Here is a 17,422-nt window from a genome sequence, read left to right as displayed (position 1 = left end):
GATTAAGGGTGTTTAAACTCACACAGGTGGTGCTGCTGTAGTTTTATAGATGAACCTGAACCAGGATTAAGGGTGTCTAAACTCACACAGGTGGTGCTGCTGTAGTTTTATAGATAAACCTGGTTCAGGTTCAGGATTAAGGGGGTGTCTAGACTTACGCAGGTGGTCAGCACGCTGGCAGCAGCCTTGTCGAAGTGGAAGGCCCTGACGCTCCTCATGCCGTCGGTGATGAGGGTCAGAACGTAGCTGGAAGAACAAAAGTCGGAATATCAGTGTGGGAACATCACAGTCGGAGTATCAGTCTGTTCTGATCCAGGTCCACAGACCCGGTACAGTTCTGATCCAGGTCCACAGACCCGGTACAGTTCTGATCCAGGTCCACAGACCCGGTACAGTTCTGATCCAGGTCCACAGACCCGGTACAGTTCTGATCCAGGTCCACAGACCCGGTACAGTTCTGATCCAGGTCCACAGACCCGGTACAGTTCTGATCCAGGTTCACAGACCCGGTACAGTTCTGATCCAGGTCCACAGACCCGGTACAGTTCTGATCCAGGTCCACAGGTGTCCTGGGAAGGGGAGGGTTAGTGGGGGCAGAGCATCTTGTTTTTATTCCACCAGGGAGATTGTGACTAGACTAACCTGCCAGGCTGCTCTGTCAAGGTCAGATCATAGAATCAACAATTTAACCCCTCAGACCCTGAACCCCCTCAGACCCTGAACCCCCTCAGACCCTGAACCCCCTCAGACCCCTGAACCCCCTCAGACCCTGAACCCCCTCAGACCCTGAACCCCCTCAGACCCCCTCAGACCCCCTCAGACCCTGAACCCCCTCAGACCCTGAACCCCCTCAGACCCTGAACCCCCTCAGACCCTGAACCCCCTCAGACCCCTCAGACCCTGAACCCCCTCAGACCCCTCAGACCCCTGAACCCCCTCAGACCCTGAACCCCCTCAGACCCTGAACCCCCTCAGACCCCTCAGACCCTGAACCCCCTCAGACCCTGAACCCCCTCAGACCCTGAACCCCCTCAGACCCTGAACCCCCTCAGACCCTGAACCCCCTCAGACCCTGAACCCCCTCAGACCCTGAACCCCCTCAGACCCTGAACCCCCTCAGACCCCTGAACCCCCTCAGACCCCTGAACCCCCTCAGACCCTGAACCCCCTCAGACCCTGAACCCCCTCAGACCCCTGAACCCCCTCAGACCCTGAACCCCCTCAGACCCTGAACCCCCTCAGACCCTGAACCCCCTCAGACCCCCTCAGACCCTGAACCCCCTCAGACCCCTGAACCCCCTCAGACCCTGAACCCCCTCAGACCCTGAACCCCCTCAGACCCTGAACCCCCTCAGACCCTGAACCCCCTCAGACCCTGAACCCCCTCAGACCCTGAACCCCCTCAGACCCCTCAGACCCCCTCAGACCCTGAACCCCCTCAGACCCTGAACCCCCTCAGACCCTGAACCCCCTCAGACCCTGAACCCCCTCAGACCCCTGAACCCCCTCAGACCCCTGAACCCCCTCAGACCCCGGACTCACATCTCTCCTCCCTTCAGGCTGATCACCATCTTGTCGTAGGCGATGAAGTCGGACTGGGAGCAGTCCAGGGAGATCCGGACCTCCTCCTGGACTCCTGTAGGTAGAGGGTTGGGGGTTAGAAACCTGGGTTAGGGTCAGGGTCCGGATCTGGACTGTAAGCTCCATGTTGCCTGTCTGGCTGCGCGTTCACGAGACGCTGCACGGATGAGGATTGGTGAATCCTGAGAGTGAGGTGTCCTCTCATTTTGGGGACTGGATGTCCGTGGGTTGAGTGTAGGAATTTCCTATGGGCCTCTCTGTTGATGTTTTTGTTAAAATGATACAAATAACTGGGAAAGGTCCGGAAGAAGAGGATGATGACAACGAGACCCCTATCCCTGTTGACATCCAACTCAACTTCTAGTTGAAACAAACCAGTACTTCCAGAAAACCTGTTCCCCCTGGTGGCTAAATTGAGCCATGGAAAGTCTCATGTCTCAAACAGGAGGGAGGCAGGGTATAGTACACAAAATATAAGTATTCAAATACCTACTTTAAAAATTTTGTGACACCCTTTGGGGTAGTGCATGTTCGCCCGTTCCAGCTCCCTCTATGGGAAGGAAAGAGAAAGCCGAAGAGGCAGATCCACTCTCGATGTGGATGAGTAAATTGTTTGCTGAACAGATGTTCAAAGTTCTTGTGGGCTGCCGCTTTCTCTTCTCTCTCCTAAGCAGGAACTGCTGAAACCGGGTGACCAGATCCTGATTCGAGTGGTGAAAGGTCATCACCCCGTTGGGACGGCCCCTTTGTGGTCCAGATCACGGCACAGACAGCAGTAAAGGCTGCTGAACGATCTACGTGGGTTCAACAGTCACAGTGAAAGCTAGTGGGAAACTTTCCAGACCCTGAGTAGGCCGGAAGTCGGACGGTATCAAAACCTTTGTCCGCTGAAGAACTCACCAGACGCCTACTCACCAGCCACGGGCCTGAAGAAGATGACTAGCCCAAACTGACTGGCTACAACAGACTGGAGAGGAGTCCGAGAGATGGAGGAAACTTTTCCACTAATGAGTCGTGCTGACATGTTAGGAATTGTTCCTCAAACTCTTTACTTACATTGTTGTTGTAATTTAGGAACACTGCTGTACGTTCATCCCTGATGAAACTGGTGCTAAAGGTGATGTTACCAAAGCTATAGCCGAATTAGGTCCTGGCTGACCTCTTCTGAAGTCTATTACCGACAACTCCAAGGAACTCTAACTGATGACAAGGATGTTTATGATGACACTGAATTGTAGACTGTTTCATTTTGTTTACTGTGAAGTGTTTTAAGCTTGTATGTGTCTTGGCCATAGTGATCGCTCACTAGGAGGGTTGGAGAAAAAACCATTCCAAGGCAGTCTCTGTTGTCTTTCCTCGTTACGAACGTATTTAATGTTGATTTAGACCTGACAAGCCCTCGCCGTAGGGTGCACGTGGAGACACGCACCATACGGCGAGGGCCACGCCGTAGGGTGCTAGCACCTCCCACAAATTGTAAGTACGCGAAGAGGCGACGCAGACCCAACGCAGACCCAATGCAGACCGAGAGCTGTGATTGGTTCGCTTGGTAGCAACGCATTTCCGGTTCCGGTTCGTGAAGCAGTCGTGAACTTTCAGCGCTCTTTTCTTCGTTTTTGCACAATAGTTGTCCTTATCTCTTTGATTCACTGTGACCGGAAAAGCCGGAAGCTAAACAAAGTATCTGCTAGCGCTCTGGGGGGTTTAGCACCGCAGAGAAATGGAGAGATGGAGAAGAACAAAGGTTCACGACGGCGTCGCGGCAACGGCGTCGCGGCAACGGCGTCGCGGCAACGGCGTCGCGGCAACGGCGTAACACAGAACCTTAATCCAGGGTTAGGGTTAGAGACAGGTCAGGATTCAGGTAGAAGGTCCAGGTAGATGGGCGGGGTTAGAGACAGAGGTTCACGACGGCGTCGCGGCAACTGGGTTCAGGTTAGGGTTAGAGGTTAAAGGTCAGGGTTCAGGTTCTTACGTAGAGGGAAGGCTGTGGTCCCGCTGGTCTGGGTTAGAGGTTAAAGGTCAGGGTTCTGGTTCTTACGTAGAGGGAAGGCCGTGGTCCTGTTGGTCTCGGTTAGGGGTTAAAGGTTAAAGGTCAGGGTTCAGGTTCTTACGTAGAGGGAAGGCCGTGGTCCCGTTGGTCTGGGTTGGGGGTTCAGGTTAGGGGTTGAGGTTAGGGCTCAGGTAGGGGGTGGGGCTAGGGTAAAGGGTTCTGGTTCTTACGTAGAGGGAAGGCCGTGGTCCCGCTGGTCTGGGTTGGGGGTTCAGATTAGGGGTTGAGGTTAGGGCTCAGGTAGGGGGCGGGGTTAAAGGTCAGGGTTCTGGTTCTTACGTAGAGGGAAGGCCGTGGTCCCGTTGGTCTGGGAGTTCAGGGAGACTCCGTAGGGAGGAACACTCTGGTTCAGGTACAGCAGGGAGTTCACCGCAAACACCACCACCCCTCCTGGAACAGAGATAATGAGGTTAGAACCTACAAACAATAATGAATCTAGCCTCAAAAATAATAGGGAAGACACAGGGAAACTTAAGTGGTATTTATAAAAGGAAGTGATTGGGAAAAAAGCTGCTAGGATAGTAAATGATCTACTCAGCCTCTGCAGAGTTTAAATGTTTAAATACTTCCCTCAAGTAGACGGTACCATGGACCAAAGGCTAACCGGAACATATTTAAAAACTCATGCATTCCCAACAACGCCATTAAGGCTCTGAATGAGGGACGTCTCGTAGATAAATCAGAATCAGAATTCTTCCGGCTCTCGGCGAAGACGGACGCTTGTTCTTCTCCTCTCCCTCATCTTTCTGCCCTGCTGCTGCTTTTGTTTGTCTCGTCTTCAGAGTCTCTTCTTTTCACTCCTCCCAAACTCTACAATCATGGAATTGATTAACTGGTCTCTCAGCACAATCAGAAGTCAGGGGGTAAGGGAGCCCTCCTGCCCCCATGGGACATTTTTTGCCGCATACATTATGGATTCCTGGAAACATTGGAAACCGTTGTGTTTGGTGATCCTGTCTGTCGAGGACGTTGAAGATGCTTCATAATTGGATTTATGATAGCAGGATTTCTCCTAATTGGAGTGGGGATTTTCCTGGCCTATCGACAAACGCGTAAATCGTCGACAGCTGTTCTGGCTCTTTCAGAGCTGCCGGACGTGGCTGAAGGGAAAAGCTCTGGACCAACGCTCAGACTTTAACGTTGGGGGAGCTAAACCGCGAGCTGGATGTGATTCTTGAACAGAATCTCAGGCTGGCGGCGTCTTTGAGCTCATTGGCAAGATGGATAAGACCTTGGAGAAGTTGGAAGCTCGGCTTGGCGGGAAGTGATCACAAATTCATCTGTTTGGAGTCGCCATTGATGAACCAGAGACTGAAGGCAGACGGAAAATTACTGAGTCTGTCTGTTTTCAAAATAATTGTTGATTCTATAATCTGGCCTTGACAGAGCAGCTTGGCCCGCTGCTCCAGTCACAATCTCCCTGGTGGAATGTAAACAAGGGGCTCTGCCCCCACTAGCCCTCCCCTCTCAGGAACATCTGTGGACCTGTTTCAGAACTGTACCGAGCCGTCTGATAACATCAAGGGCAATGGCTAAGGAGCAGCTCTGTACGAAGTTTTCACAGACTTACCGCTTACACACACTTACTGATAACCACCCCCCCGATTTAGGGCCCACCCCAGGTCTCACCTATGGGCTTGGGAACAGCCATGACTCCGGTGCAGTCGAAGGGCAGGTTGCTGAGAGACCAGATGACTGGATGAACCTTCTGCATGATGTTGAGGGAGATGGCAACGATGCTGCAGGTGTCCTGGCGCACCGCTACACGTCTGTAGGGAGAGAAGAAGAACTAGTACCATAGTACCAGGAACTAGTACTAGTACCTAGGTAATAGTACCAGGAACCAACCCTAACAGGAAATGAACTAAGGAGGGAGATGCAACAATGCTGCAGGTGTCCTGGCGCACCGCTACTCTCCTGTAGGGGAGAAGAAGAACTAGTACTAGTACCATAGTACCAGGAACTAGTAATAGTACCATAGTACCAGGAACTAGTACCTAGGTACTAGTACCAGGAACCAGCCCTAACAGGAACTGAACTAGGGAGGGAGATGCAACGATGCTGCAGGTGTCCTGGCGCACCGCTACTCTCCTAGGGAAGGAGAACAATTTTCTCAGAGTGCAGGTTTACTCGTAGTTCCTAGAGTATCCAAATGCTTCCACCTGCCTGCGAACTAACTCACCCGGGCCAGGTCTGGTTGGGCCCTAACTGGGCCCTAGCTCACCCGGGCCAGGTCTGGTTGGGCCCTAACTGGGCCCTAACTCACCCGGGCCAGGTCTGGTTGGGCCCTAACTCACCCGGGCCAGGTCTGGTTGGGCCCTAACTGGGCCCTAACTCACCCGGGCCAGGTCTGGTTGGGCCCTAACAGGAACTAACTCACCCGGGCCAGGTCTGGTTGGGCCCTAACTGGGCCCTAACTCACCCGGGCCAGGTCTGGTTGGGCCCTAACTGGGCCCTAACTCACCCGGGCCAGGTCTGGTTGGGCTCAAACAGGATGAGCAGCGTGGGCTCGTAGTAGCCGTGCAGGAACTTCATGTCGACGATGTTCAGCAGCTTCTCGTCCAGCTCTCGCACGTCGATGATGTAGCTGGGCAGGAAGCTGGACTTGGGCCTGGAGGAGGAGGAGGAGGAGAAGAAGAAGAACAGGAAGAGCGGTGTTAGCGTAGCTCCTCTGACAGAAACATTTATATCAACTATCAACTTATTTTCTTTCTCAGATGGCGACTAGTTTGGTCAGAATCGTCCACGAGCTCTGGTTCATGCGGCTAAGCTCCTGGTCTCTCCAAGACCTGATAGAGCCTTATGTTCCTGGCAGAGCTCTCCGCTCTCAGAGTGCAGGTTTACTCGTAGTTCCTAGAGTATCTAAATGTAGATTTGGAGGGCGGGCGTTCTGCTATCAGGCACCATTACTATGGAACCAACTTCCAATCTGGGTTAAGGAGGCTGACACCACCTCCACCTTTAAAACTAAACTTAAAACCTTTCTGTTTAGTAAAGCCTATAGTTAGTGTTTAGTAAACCTCTAGCTGGTGTTGGTAAATCTCTAGGTAGTGTAAACTCTAGTGTGTTAAGAGTCAGTAGTCATAGTTGCAGCTATAGAACAAGACTATAATAGTTAGTCTCAAATATAGCTTGGTGGTAGATATGCTGCTATAGGCCTATGCTGCAGGGGGGACCGACATGATCCAAAACGTACGAAAAAACGTACGAAAAAACGTACGAAAAAACGCATGAAAAAACGTACGAAAAAACGTACGAAAAAAAAACGAAAAAACGTATGAAAAAAAACGTACAAACGTACAAAAAAAACGTACAAAAAACGTACGAAAAAACGTACGAAAAAACGCACGAAAAAATTTACGAAAAAACGTACGAAAAAAACATACGAAAAAATTTACGAAAAAAAAACGTACGAAAAAACGTACGAAAGAAACGTATGAAAAAACGCATGCTATCAGGCACCATTACTATGGAACCAACTTCCAATCTGGGTTAAGGAGGCTGACACCACCTCCACCTTTAAAACTAAACTTAAAACCTTTCTGTTTAGTAAAGCCTATAGTTAGTGTTTAGTAAACCTCTAGCTGGTGTTGGTAAATCTCTAGGTAGTGTAAACTCTAGTGTGTTAGAGTCGCTCCTGTAGTTTCTTGTGCTGGCCCCTTCTCTTCTCTTTTTTCTCTTTTGTACCCCCTGGACCCCCCAGGTCCCCCCAGGTCCCCCCAGGACCAGGACTCACCCCCCCAGGACCAGGACTCACCCCCCCAGGACCAGGACTCACCCCTCCCCGACCCCGGCCTCCGTCTCGTCGGTCAGCGTGTCCTTCCTGAAGGGCAGCACCACCAGGTTGGTTCCGTACACCAGCATGACGGCGCAGCGGTTCTCCGGGTCCACCCGGACGATGGGGATGTGGACGTTCTGGACGAAGCCGTCCTGGAGACGAGAGGGACGGGATCAGAGGGACGGGATCAGAGGGACGGGATCAGAGGGACGGGATCAGAGGGACGGGATCAGAGGGACGGGACCAGGACCTGGACCTGGACCCGGTCCGGGTCTAAACTAGTGATGCACCGAAATGAAAATTTGTGGCCGAAACCGAAACCAAAAATAATAATAAAGACTTGGCCGAATACGGAACATGGTTCTTCAGCAGTTTTTCATTTATTTTGCCTATTTTTTCACCATTGCATAAATCAAATAAATTTGATTTAGGCTTTTCAAAGAAAAAAATCTTTTACAAAATTACAAGGTAGAAAATATTTATTGAACATAAAAAACTGAACATTTTTTAATTTCCAGCATTCTGTTGTTTTGGTTCCACCTGCTGGTGAATGTTGGTAAAATACTTTTTGACTTTTTTCACAACATTTCGACTTTTTTCACAACATATCGACTTTTCTCACAAAATTTTGACTTTTTCTCGAAATTTCGACTTTTTTTTCACAAAATTTTGACTTTTTTCTCGACATTTTGACTTTTTTTTCACAAAATTTTGACTTTTTTCTCAACATTTTGACTTTTTTTTCACAAAATTTTGACTTTTTTCTCGACATTTTTACTTTTTTCAAAAAATTTGCTGGACATTTCAACTTTTTCTCGACATTTCAACTTTTTCTCGACATTTCAACATTTTTTCTTAACATTTCGACTTTTTTCACCATTGCATAAATCAAATAAATTAGATTTAGGCTTTTAAAAGAAAAAAATCTTTTACAAAATTACAAGGTAGAAAATATTTATTGAACATAAAAACTGAACATGTTTTAATTTCCAGCATTCTGTTGTTTTGGTTCCACCTCCTGGTGAATGTTGGTAAAATTCTTATGTGGTTACTTTTTGGTTGGCCAACGATTTATGTTTGTGGTTCAACAGTTACGGAGCGGCCAGTCTATTTCCTTATTTTACAACGTTATTAATTGTTCGGTTTATTTCCCACTTATTCCACCGAACATGAAAGTGTTTTTTTGCCATTTTCGGCCGAACAATTTCGGTTACCGAACAATCGGTGCATCACTAGTCTAAACCGGGTTAAACCGGTTCCAGTTCTCTACTCACCCGCAGCTCCGGCTCCTCAAAGTAGTGCAGCGACAGCGTCTTCAGGTCGTGGGTCCCGGGGTCGTACTCCACCACCGACAGCTGGGGAGAAACGGGTCAGTTAGAACCAGAACCAGAACCAGAACCAGGGGTCGTACTCCACCACCGACAGCTGGGGAGAAACGGGTCAGTCAGGTTTTGTTCTGTATTTTCACAACCATTCGGCGCCATGTGGAGGCGCACCCTCAGTTTTTGTGTCATTTTTGGATCTAAAACACACAGACGGCGCACCGACCGAAAAGGCGCCGTCTACACACACGGAGCGCCGCCTTACAACACACAAATAGAGCGAAAAAATAATAAATAAAAAATAAAGCGGGAGCAAAACATAGTATGATTGTACTTATTTTAAAGGAGCTTGAGGCTCCTTCTAAGAAATGAGACTCTCTAGCGCCACCCTTCACCACGACGGCCGTTGGGGGTACTGCAGCCAACAGTGAAGCCGGCACGGGAGAACGGGGAGAACCTGCATGCAGCGTCATGTGACGTCACATCTGCAGGACAGCGCGGGAAATTCAGGACTGAATTGCAGCACATTTTGCAGCAACAGCCTGTTCAAGGCAACGGAGAGATACACTAGAGGAAACATTCTTTTGGGTTTGGAACGCTTCATCTGACATTATTACTAGAAAACTTAAAACATATACGGATTTTTTTCATAAATCCTGCCTCTATCCTGCCTAAAGCTCCTTTAAGTTATTACATTAATCAAACCCATCGAAATCTCCATCCTCCGTTCCTGCATTCATCCGAGCCTGATCGCGCTGAGACCGGGAGAACTGCTGCGCTGCGACAGGAGCGAGCAGCTCTCTGGCCGCTGAGCAGCCGAGTCACTTTCCTGCTGTGCGGCCCCTCGGAAATTATGCCGCTTTTGTAAAAGCCTGAACAACAACAGTCCAGCCCAGCAGACACGTCAGCCCACAATCTACAATCCTTCAACAGTAAATGAAGGAGCGGCAGCTGACGGTCAGCGGTTCCTCCGGCCTCCTGCAGCCTCTGCGGGGCAGCTCCCCCGGATGCCGCGTCTCCTCGGTAGCGAGGCCGAGTCTCCCCGTCCGCTCCAGGTGTCACCACGGAGCTCCAGGTGTCACCACGGAGCTCCAGGTGTCGCCACGGAGCTCCAGGTGTCGCCACGGAGCCGCCGCCGGGCAATCACGGGTGATTCACACGCCCCTTCCCCCTTTTAATTTCTCATGGTGGTCCTTAATAGGGATGGGCGGTACGGACAAAAAAATGTATCACGACCATTTCTGGCATTTATCCTGATAACGATAAAAATAACGATAAAAAAAATACCAATACAAAAAGTGTAATCAACGTGAAAATGTATTCCTTTCTTTCTTTCTTTCTTTCTTTCTTTCTTTCTTTCTTTCTTTCTTTCTTTCTTTCTTTCTTTCTTTCTTTCTTTCTTTCTTTCTTTCTTTCTTTCTTTCTTTCTTCAATTTATCATTTTTACCGTGAGATACACATTCTTACCGTGGGGAATTTTTTTGACGGTTTATCGTGAACGGTAAAATATCAACCATTCCTAGTCCCTGCTACGTCCGCCTTACGGATCTGCGTTAAGTCGACGCAGCCCTACGGCGTAGGGTCTGTGTCGGTGTGACGCGGATCCATAAATCAGCCTTTAAATAATACAATGGGCGCGTTGTGTCATTGGGCGCGCGGCACATTTTTGAAAAACAATAAGACGTTTATATGCGCCTAATGGTTGCAGAAATACGGTAATTAGGGCCCGAGCACTGACAGTGCAAAGTTCCTATTGTATCTGTAGGAATTGTTTTTGTTTTTATCCTCGTTTTTCCAACGAAAGGAGGGTCTTTTTTCCCCTAAACGTGCCCCAAAAGTCACCAAATTTATCACCAAGCCAGGCCTGGTGATAAATTTGATATTTTATGGTTTGCATTAATGGGCGTGGCCTAACGGCTCAACAGCGCCCCCTAGAAAACTTTGTTCCTCAAGCCCCACAATACGGTTTGACGTACATGCACAAAAATCGCTACACACCTGTATCATGTCACAACTTAAAGAAAAGTCTCTTGGAGCCATGGCCCAAACCCAACAGGATGTCGGTCATTTTGAATTAATTGTGTAATTTTGGTGTAATTTATGCCATTCCTTCGGCAGTTAATATGGCCCGAACCGTAACGTGCACCCAGGTGTGTTATACATCAAAATGTGCGTCTCCATCCTCCGACAACACACTTTACTTTTCTCTTTCAAAAGTGTTACCGTGGCGACGATAGACACCAAAAAGCGCGACCCCCTTCATCTGATTGGTTCATATTTGATAGTTCCTACTTTCTGCCATAACTTTTGAAAGGTTTGACATAAAGAGTCCTGGTGGTTCATCGGACTCAGTTTAGAGTCCTGGACTTTTATTGGTGAAAATTGCACGTGCGAGGGCCCGTTGATCGCTGCTTGCAGCTTTAATTGTATTTATATTTATATTTTAATAAAATAATGCTTAAACATGAACATTTTCATATTTTTAATCGTAGAACCCCTAAAATACAAAATATGTTGCTTGTAAAAAGTGTTTGCTTGAGCCGGTTGAAGGCCCGGTTAGCACGGTGGTTAGCACCCACCTTAGCATCGTTAGCACCCACCTTAGCATCGTTAACACCCACCTTAGCGTCGTTAGCACCCACATTAGCGTCATTAGCACCCACATTAGCGTCGTTAGCACCCACATTAGCGTCGTTAGCACCCACCTTATCGTCGTTAGCACCCACCTTAGCATTGTTAGCACCCACCTTAGCATTGTTAGCACCCACATTAGCATTGTTAGCACCCACATTAGCATTGTTAGCACCCACCTTAGCATGGTTAGCACCCACCTTAGCATGGTTAGCACCCACCTTAGCATCGTTAGCACCCACCTTAGCGTCGTTAGCACCCACCTTAGCGTCGTTAGCACCCACCTCAGCATCGTTAGCACCCACCTTAGCATCGTTAGCACCCACCTTAGCATCCTTAGCACCCACCTCAGCATCGTTAGCACCCACCTTAGCATCGTTAGCACCCACCTCAGCATCGTTAGCACCCACCTTAGCATGGTTAGCACCCACCTTAGCATGGTTAGCACCCACCTTAGCGTCGTTAGCACCCACCTTAGCGTCGATGAAGCTGAGCAGCAGGGCGTCTCTGCTAGCCCCCACCAGCTGGACACTAGCCATGGACATGACGTTCCCGAACAGGGAGAAAGACGCCACCAGCTCCAGCTTCTCCTTCCGGGTCTTAGCATCTGAAACAGAGGAGCTACGTTGGAGCTAACGCTCCGCGGTGATCAATAATTAACTTACCTGGACCTTAACGTACCTGAGGACTTGTCAGCTTTAGACGAGCTCTGAAACGGAGACACAAGATTGTTAGCTACAGCTAAACTAAGGCCACGTTTCCACTTTCCACTTTTTTCTCACAATTGTGACTTTTTTCTCAAAGTTTGGAATTTTTTTCGACATTTCGACTTTTTTCTCAAAATTCTGACTTTTTTCTCAAAATTTCGACTTTTTTCTCAAATTTTGACTTTTTCTCAAAATTTCGACTTTTTCCTCAAAATTTCAACTTTTTATTCAACTTTTTTCCCAAAATTTCCGGAGAGTCCAGATCGTTAGCTACAGCTAAACTAAGACGTTTCAGAGTCCTGGGGCCTCATTTATAAAAGAGTGTGTAGTATTCAAACTAAAAGTGCACGTGCGCCCAAAAGCCGAAAATAGTATGCACACAAAAAAAAAATCTGGATTTATAAAACCGTGTGCACTCAACGTTCTCTTTATAAATCACAGTCCAGCTGGAAGGTTGAAGGTGAATTCTCCTCATATCCCGCCCTCTACACGCCCACTTACTACCATAAATGGGCAATGCAAAGTAGTTCATGACTGTATTTGCATATGAATGAGCCTCAGTGTTTCCCCTAGAATTTTTTTCAGGCCCGGTGGTACCACCGAAAAAATCCTAAACAGACGAGGAACGCGGGACGGCATATTGGACATGTAGCAATATAACAAAGTTTTACATTAAAAATCATTGTAGGCCTATATTGCTGAATGATATCACTTCAATGAAATTATAAGATTTAATCTAACCTTTAACCAAAGTGTCCTGGGCCTGAAAGGTCTGACCCATATGAGCATTGAGCATCTTTTCTAGATATTTCAGAGGGATCTCTATGAAAACCCTCTGGTCCTCTTTTAACGGCTGCTTGTGCTGACGGCATATGCCACAAAACATCTATTCACAATTGAGATTATATCAGTTAGAAATCATTTAAACATTGTAGATTTGTTTTACCCGTTTGGTTATAACAGAGTTACATGCATTTGACTGGGTGAAAAATGAACCTTTAGTGGTTCTAGTGGAAAGACAATCTATTGTCTGTGTTATTTTCATCATTATTGCTTACCAAAAAAAGAAGCTCAATCAGAACAAAAATGTAAGCTAAACAACAAATTGGAAATGTACCATGGGGAGTGTGGTACAACCAAGGGCTGTATTTATGGTTATTAAGCCACTCAGGATCCCAGCCAGATGTTTAAATGCGTTGTTTTTTACTGGGTCACCAGTTGGACCGGTGTCAGCGACGGTAAAGGCTGATTTATGGTCCGCTTTCGCGCTCATACATGGCTGGCGCTAGGACCCCGCGGACGCCTGGTGCGTCGTCGGGCTGTTTTTTCCTTCATGCTTCCCTGCAGCGTCTCATGCAAACACAAACACACGCGTAAAACTCCAAAAGTCTGATATGTGATGACATTAAGAGTATGACATGAATCTGGCTTCATTTCACCACCTCACCGCCTGCGTCGCCAGTTCCCCAGATCTTCAGACTGTTCCTACGGGAGGGTCAGGGTTGCCGTAGGGATACGCACATTTTTCGGTTAGTTTTTTTCTTTTTAAATCCCAACCTTTGCATAGAAGGTGGTTTGCGCATCTTTCAAGCCCTGTTTTGTAGCACGCAAGCTTTATAAATGAGGCCCCAGATCGTTAGCTACAGCTAAGCTAAGACGTTTCAGAGTCCAGATCGTTAGCTACAGCTAAGCTAAAGCCGGTATCGTCACCTCCACATCGTGGATGATCCTGTAGACGCAGAGCTGCGACGTCCCGGCCACCACCAGGTTCTTCTCCTTGCTGGAGATGAAGTTGCAGTAGACGGAGAACTCCACGGTGGTGGGAGTGTGGGCCTGCCGGTGCACGGCGTACATCCTGGAGCCTGGAAACTGATCAATAATCACATTAATGATCAATAATCACATTAGTGTGGGCCTGACGGTGCACGGCGTACATGCTGGAGCCTGGAAACTGATCAATAATCACATGAATGATCAATAATCACATTAGTGTGGGCCTGCCGGTGCACGAACCTATTGGTTTCCAAGGAAACTGAAAACAAGGATTAACAAATGGGGGATATAAGAATACTGCACATGTGCAGTAATAAATGAAGAAAGTTGTTTCTGGTTCTTTTGTTGATCAGATTGAAAGTTAACATTTTTAGATATTTAATTGTTGAAACAGAAAATAAATCAAATATAAACCTGGGAGTGAAACATGAGTTTAATCTGTAATCTGTCTTCACTCCGTCATGAAACTGCAGTGATTTTGTGACAGTCCGTTCAGCTGCAGCGTCCAATCAATAATCAATACCATGTACTGAACTCTAACATACTGCCCCCTAATCAATAATCAATAACATGTACTGAACTCTAACATACTGGAAACCAATCAATAATCAATAACATGGACTGAACTCTAACATACTGGAAACCAATCAATAATCAATAACATGTACTGAACTCTAACACACTGGAAACCAATCAATAATCAATAACATGTACTGAACTCTAACATACTGGAAACCAATCAATAATCAATAACATGTACTGAACTCTAACATACTGGAAACCAATCAATAATCAATAACATGTACTGAACTCTAACATACTGGAAACCAATCAATAATCAATAACATGTACTGAACTCTAACACACTGGAAACCAATCAATAATCAATAACATGTACTGAACTCTAACATACTGGAAACCAATCAATAATCAATAACATGTACTGAACTCTAACATACTGGAAACCAATCAATAATCAATAACATGTACTGAACTTTAACATACTGGAAACCAATCAATAATCAATAACATGTACTGAACTCTAACATACTGGAAACCAATCAATAATCAATAACATGTACTGAACTTTAACATACTGGAAACCAATCAATAATCAATAACATGTACTGAACTCTAACATACTGGAAACCAATCAATAATCAATAACATGTACTGAACTCTAACATACTGGAAACTAGGGCTGGGTGATATGGACCAAAAGTCATATCTCCATATTTTCTAGCTAAATGTTGATACTCGATATATATCAATATTTTTTCTGTGCCTTAATTGGGGTTTCCCCCAAAGCATTATAGCATAGCATCTCTGTTAGCATCTCTGTTAGCATCTCTGTTAGCATCTCTGTTAGCATATCTGTTAGCATCTCCGTTAGCATCTCTGTTAGCATCTCTGTTAGCATCTCTGTTAGCATCTCTGTTAGTTTCATGTTTTTCTGATCAAACCCTTAAAAAAACAGTCAGTTTTAATACAAAGCCTCGTGCCAAATGTCACACAGGTTCCTTTATTAACAGAGGTCTGCACAATATCAACATGTATAAAACACATGAAATAAAAATAAACTGCCTGCATATATAGAATAAAAATGCTTCTTGAATAAAATAAAACAAATATCCCTTTCCTGCATAACAATTAAATTAAAATACACTGTAATTAATACAATGTAGACAGTAACAGGCAGACTTTTCCACTGAGGTTGACAGTTGTGCAAATAACAAAACATTTGTGACAATCTCAAATAAAACATTCAAGTCAATTTGTCACAAAATAAGCTATATCAAAATCATTAAAAAAAAAAAAATTTAAATCGATATAAACGATATTGTCTCGTACCATATCGCGTTTGAAAATATATCGATATATATTAAAATCTCGATATATCGCCCAGCCCTACTGGAAACCAATCAATAACATGTACTGAACTCTAACATACTGCCCCCCCATTGGAAACCAATAGGGAATAGAGAAAAGAGTTTTCCACTAACTGTTTTAATTCCCAATTTCAATTTTCAAACACATCAATGAAATTGGATAATGATGGATGGATGGATGGATAGATAGATAGATTGATCAGGATTGGTCAACAGCTTTAAAACAGAGTTTTGTGTGTCATTCAGTCGACAAATTAATCTATACATCAATATTTCTCAACAGAGCATGAAAAGTGTTTATACGCATTTGACAGAATAACTCCCTCGCACTAACCACCTGGGTTCCCATCAAAATACGGAGGCAATCATTATAATAAAGGAATAATAAAGGAATATCTTATCTTATAGGCAACCTGCAGTTTGAGGACGCTTGCCTTTTTTAGCTTCACCCACAAGGGGGCAGTGTAGAGTGGGGTACAGTATCATAGACATATATACATGTATATGTGTCTATGTACAGTTTGCTGTGAAGAGATTCATTTTAACTTCATCAGAACACCAGGAAAGACTTTGGACAGCACACCGGCTAAAGCAGTCGGTGGGTAGCTGTCCATGCTGCAGCCGGCCCGCTTTATTCTTTATGACAGACCAGAGTTACAGACAACAGAGTCTGGTAGGACTCCATGGGTCATAAAACTAGTAAAACAGATGGCTCAAAGAAGTGCTGCTCTTCGGCTCGCATATTTAAGATGTTCTGCTGAAATTTTATCTGAGCTTTTCAGCCATGGAACCTGCTCGATTCTCTGCAGGTTCACCAGACCACGTGGGTCAGGTTAGTGGTGGTTTCATCCTCCACCTGCCCCCCCCAGACCAGACCAGACCAGGTACTGGACCCGGTCCTGGTCCCGGTCCTGGTCCCGGTCCGGTACCGGCGTGCACGAGCACGTGTGCGCGTGCACGAGGACTTGCAAACTGCAAAAAAAACTAAACTTTGCAGTTTTTTCACAAGTTTTCCCTAAAAACGGGTTTAAATCCCGATAAACTCACTTAAATATCACCAGGACTAATGAACAGAAGTAAAACACAAACTTAGGACAGAAGTTTGATCTTTTATCTGCAGTATTGATCCGTTATTTGTAGCAGTTAGCTCCGTTAGCATCAATGCAACAAACCACTGTTTTCAGGAGAAATGATGAATTAAAACATTTAAAACAGTCAACGTACTTTTCCCGGGATGAATATCGATTATTCCTGTCTGCTCCCCCGCGGATCAGATCAATAACCAGATCAATAATCAGATCTTGAAGCTGCTCATCTTTTCATTTGAATCTCTAGCAGCCGTTAGCCTGTTAGCCGCTGTACTTCCGCCCGCTCTTCTTCTACGCTGTTATTAGCGGTAGACGCCCCGAGCTGTGGGCGGACACCGCCCCCTGCCGGCGGAGCTGGAACATGGCCGGTTACGAGGAAAACTGTAAAATACAAGATAATTACGACGAGTATTAGGGCCAAATAAGACAATAATAATAATAATAATAATAATAATAATAATAATAATAATAATAATAATAATAATAATAATAATAATAATCATAATCATAATCATAATAATATAATAATAATAATAATAATAATAATAATAATAATAATAATAATAATATCTCATAATATTATGAGGATAAAGTCGTAAT

The 17,422-nt window shown here is 45.9% G+C and overlaps 1 protein-coding gene across 2 annotated transcripts in view; it reads right to left on the bottom strand.

The window, feature by feature from the left end:
• The window catches only part of LOC133460986 (cleavage and polyadenylation specificity factor subunit 1-like), an 81,533-nt gene extending 64,430 nt beyond the window's left edge, over positions 1-17,103 (bottom strand). For both annotated transcript variants that reach the window (XM_061741713.1, XM_061741714.1), the window contains exons 1-11: positions 16,959-17,103; positions 13,783-13,941; positions 12,047-12,074; positions 11,839-11,972; positions 8,687-8,767; positions 7,413-7,564; positions 6,099-6,245; positions 5,264-5,403; positions 3,914-4,024; positions 1,543-1,636; positions 159-246 (exon numbers count right to left, since the gene is read on the bottom strand). In XM_061741713.1, coding sequence (XP_061597697.1) covers positions 159-246; positions 1,543-1,636; positions 3,914-4,024; positions 5,264-5,403; positions 6,099-6,245; positions 7,413-7,564; positions 8,687-8,767; positions 11,839-11,972; positions 12,047-12,074; positions 13,783-13,926 — 1,119 coding nt within the window. In that variant the 5' untranslated portion in view covers positions 13,927-13,941; positions 16,959-17,103. The remainder of the gene's footprint in view (positions 1-158; positions 247-1,542; positions 1,637-3,913; positions 4,025-5,263; positions 5,404-6,098; positions 6,246-7,412; positions 7,565-8,686; positions 8,768-11,838; positions 11,973-12,046; positions 12,075-13,782; positions 13,942-16,958) is intronic.
• Positions 17,104-17,422: the final 319 nt, after the last annotated feature.

The sequence above is a fragment of the Cololabis saira genome, chromosome 15 (assembly GCF_033807715.1).
Source record: "Cololabis saira isolate AMF1-May2022 chromosome 15, fColSai1.1, whole genome shotgun sequence".
Lineage (NCBI taxonomy): Eukaryota > Metazoa > Chordata > Actinopteri > Beloniformes > Belonidae > Cololabis > Cololabis saira.
The sequence above is the reverse complement of the archived record's forward strand: the minus strand, read 5'-3'. Positions and strand labels throughout refer to the sequence as shown.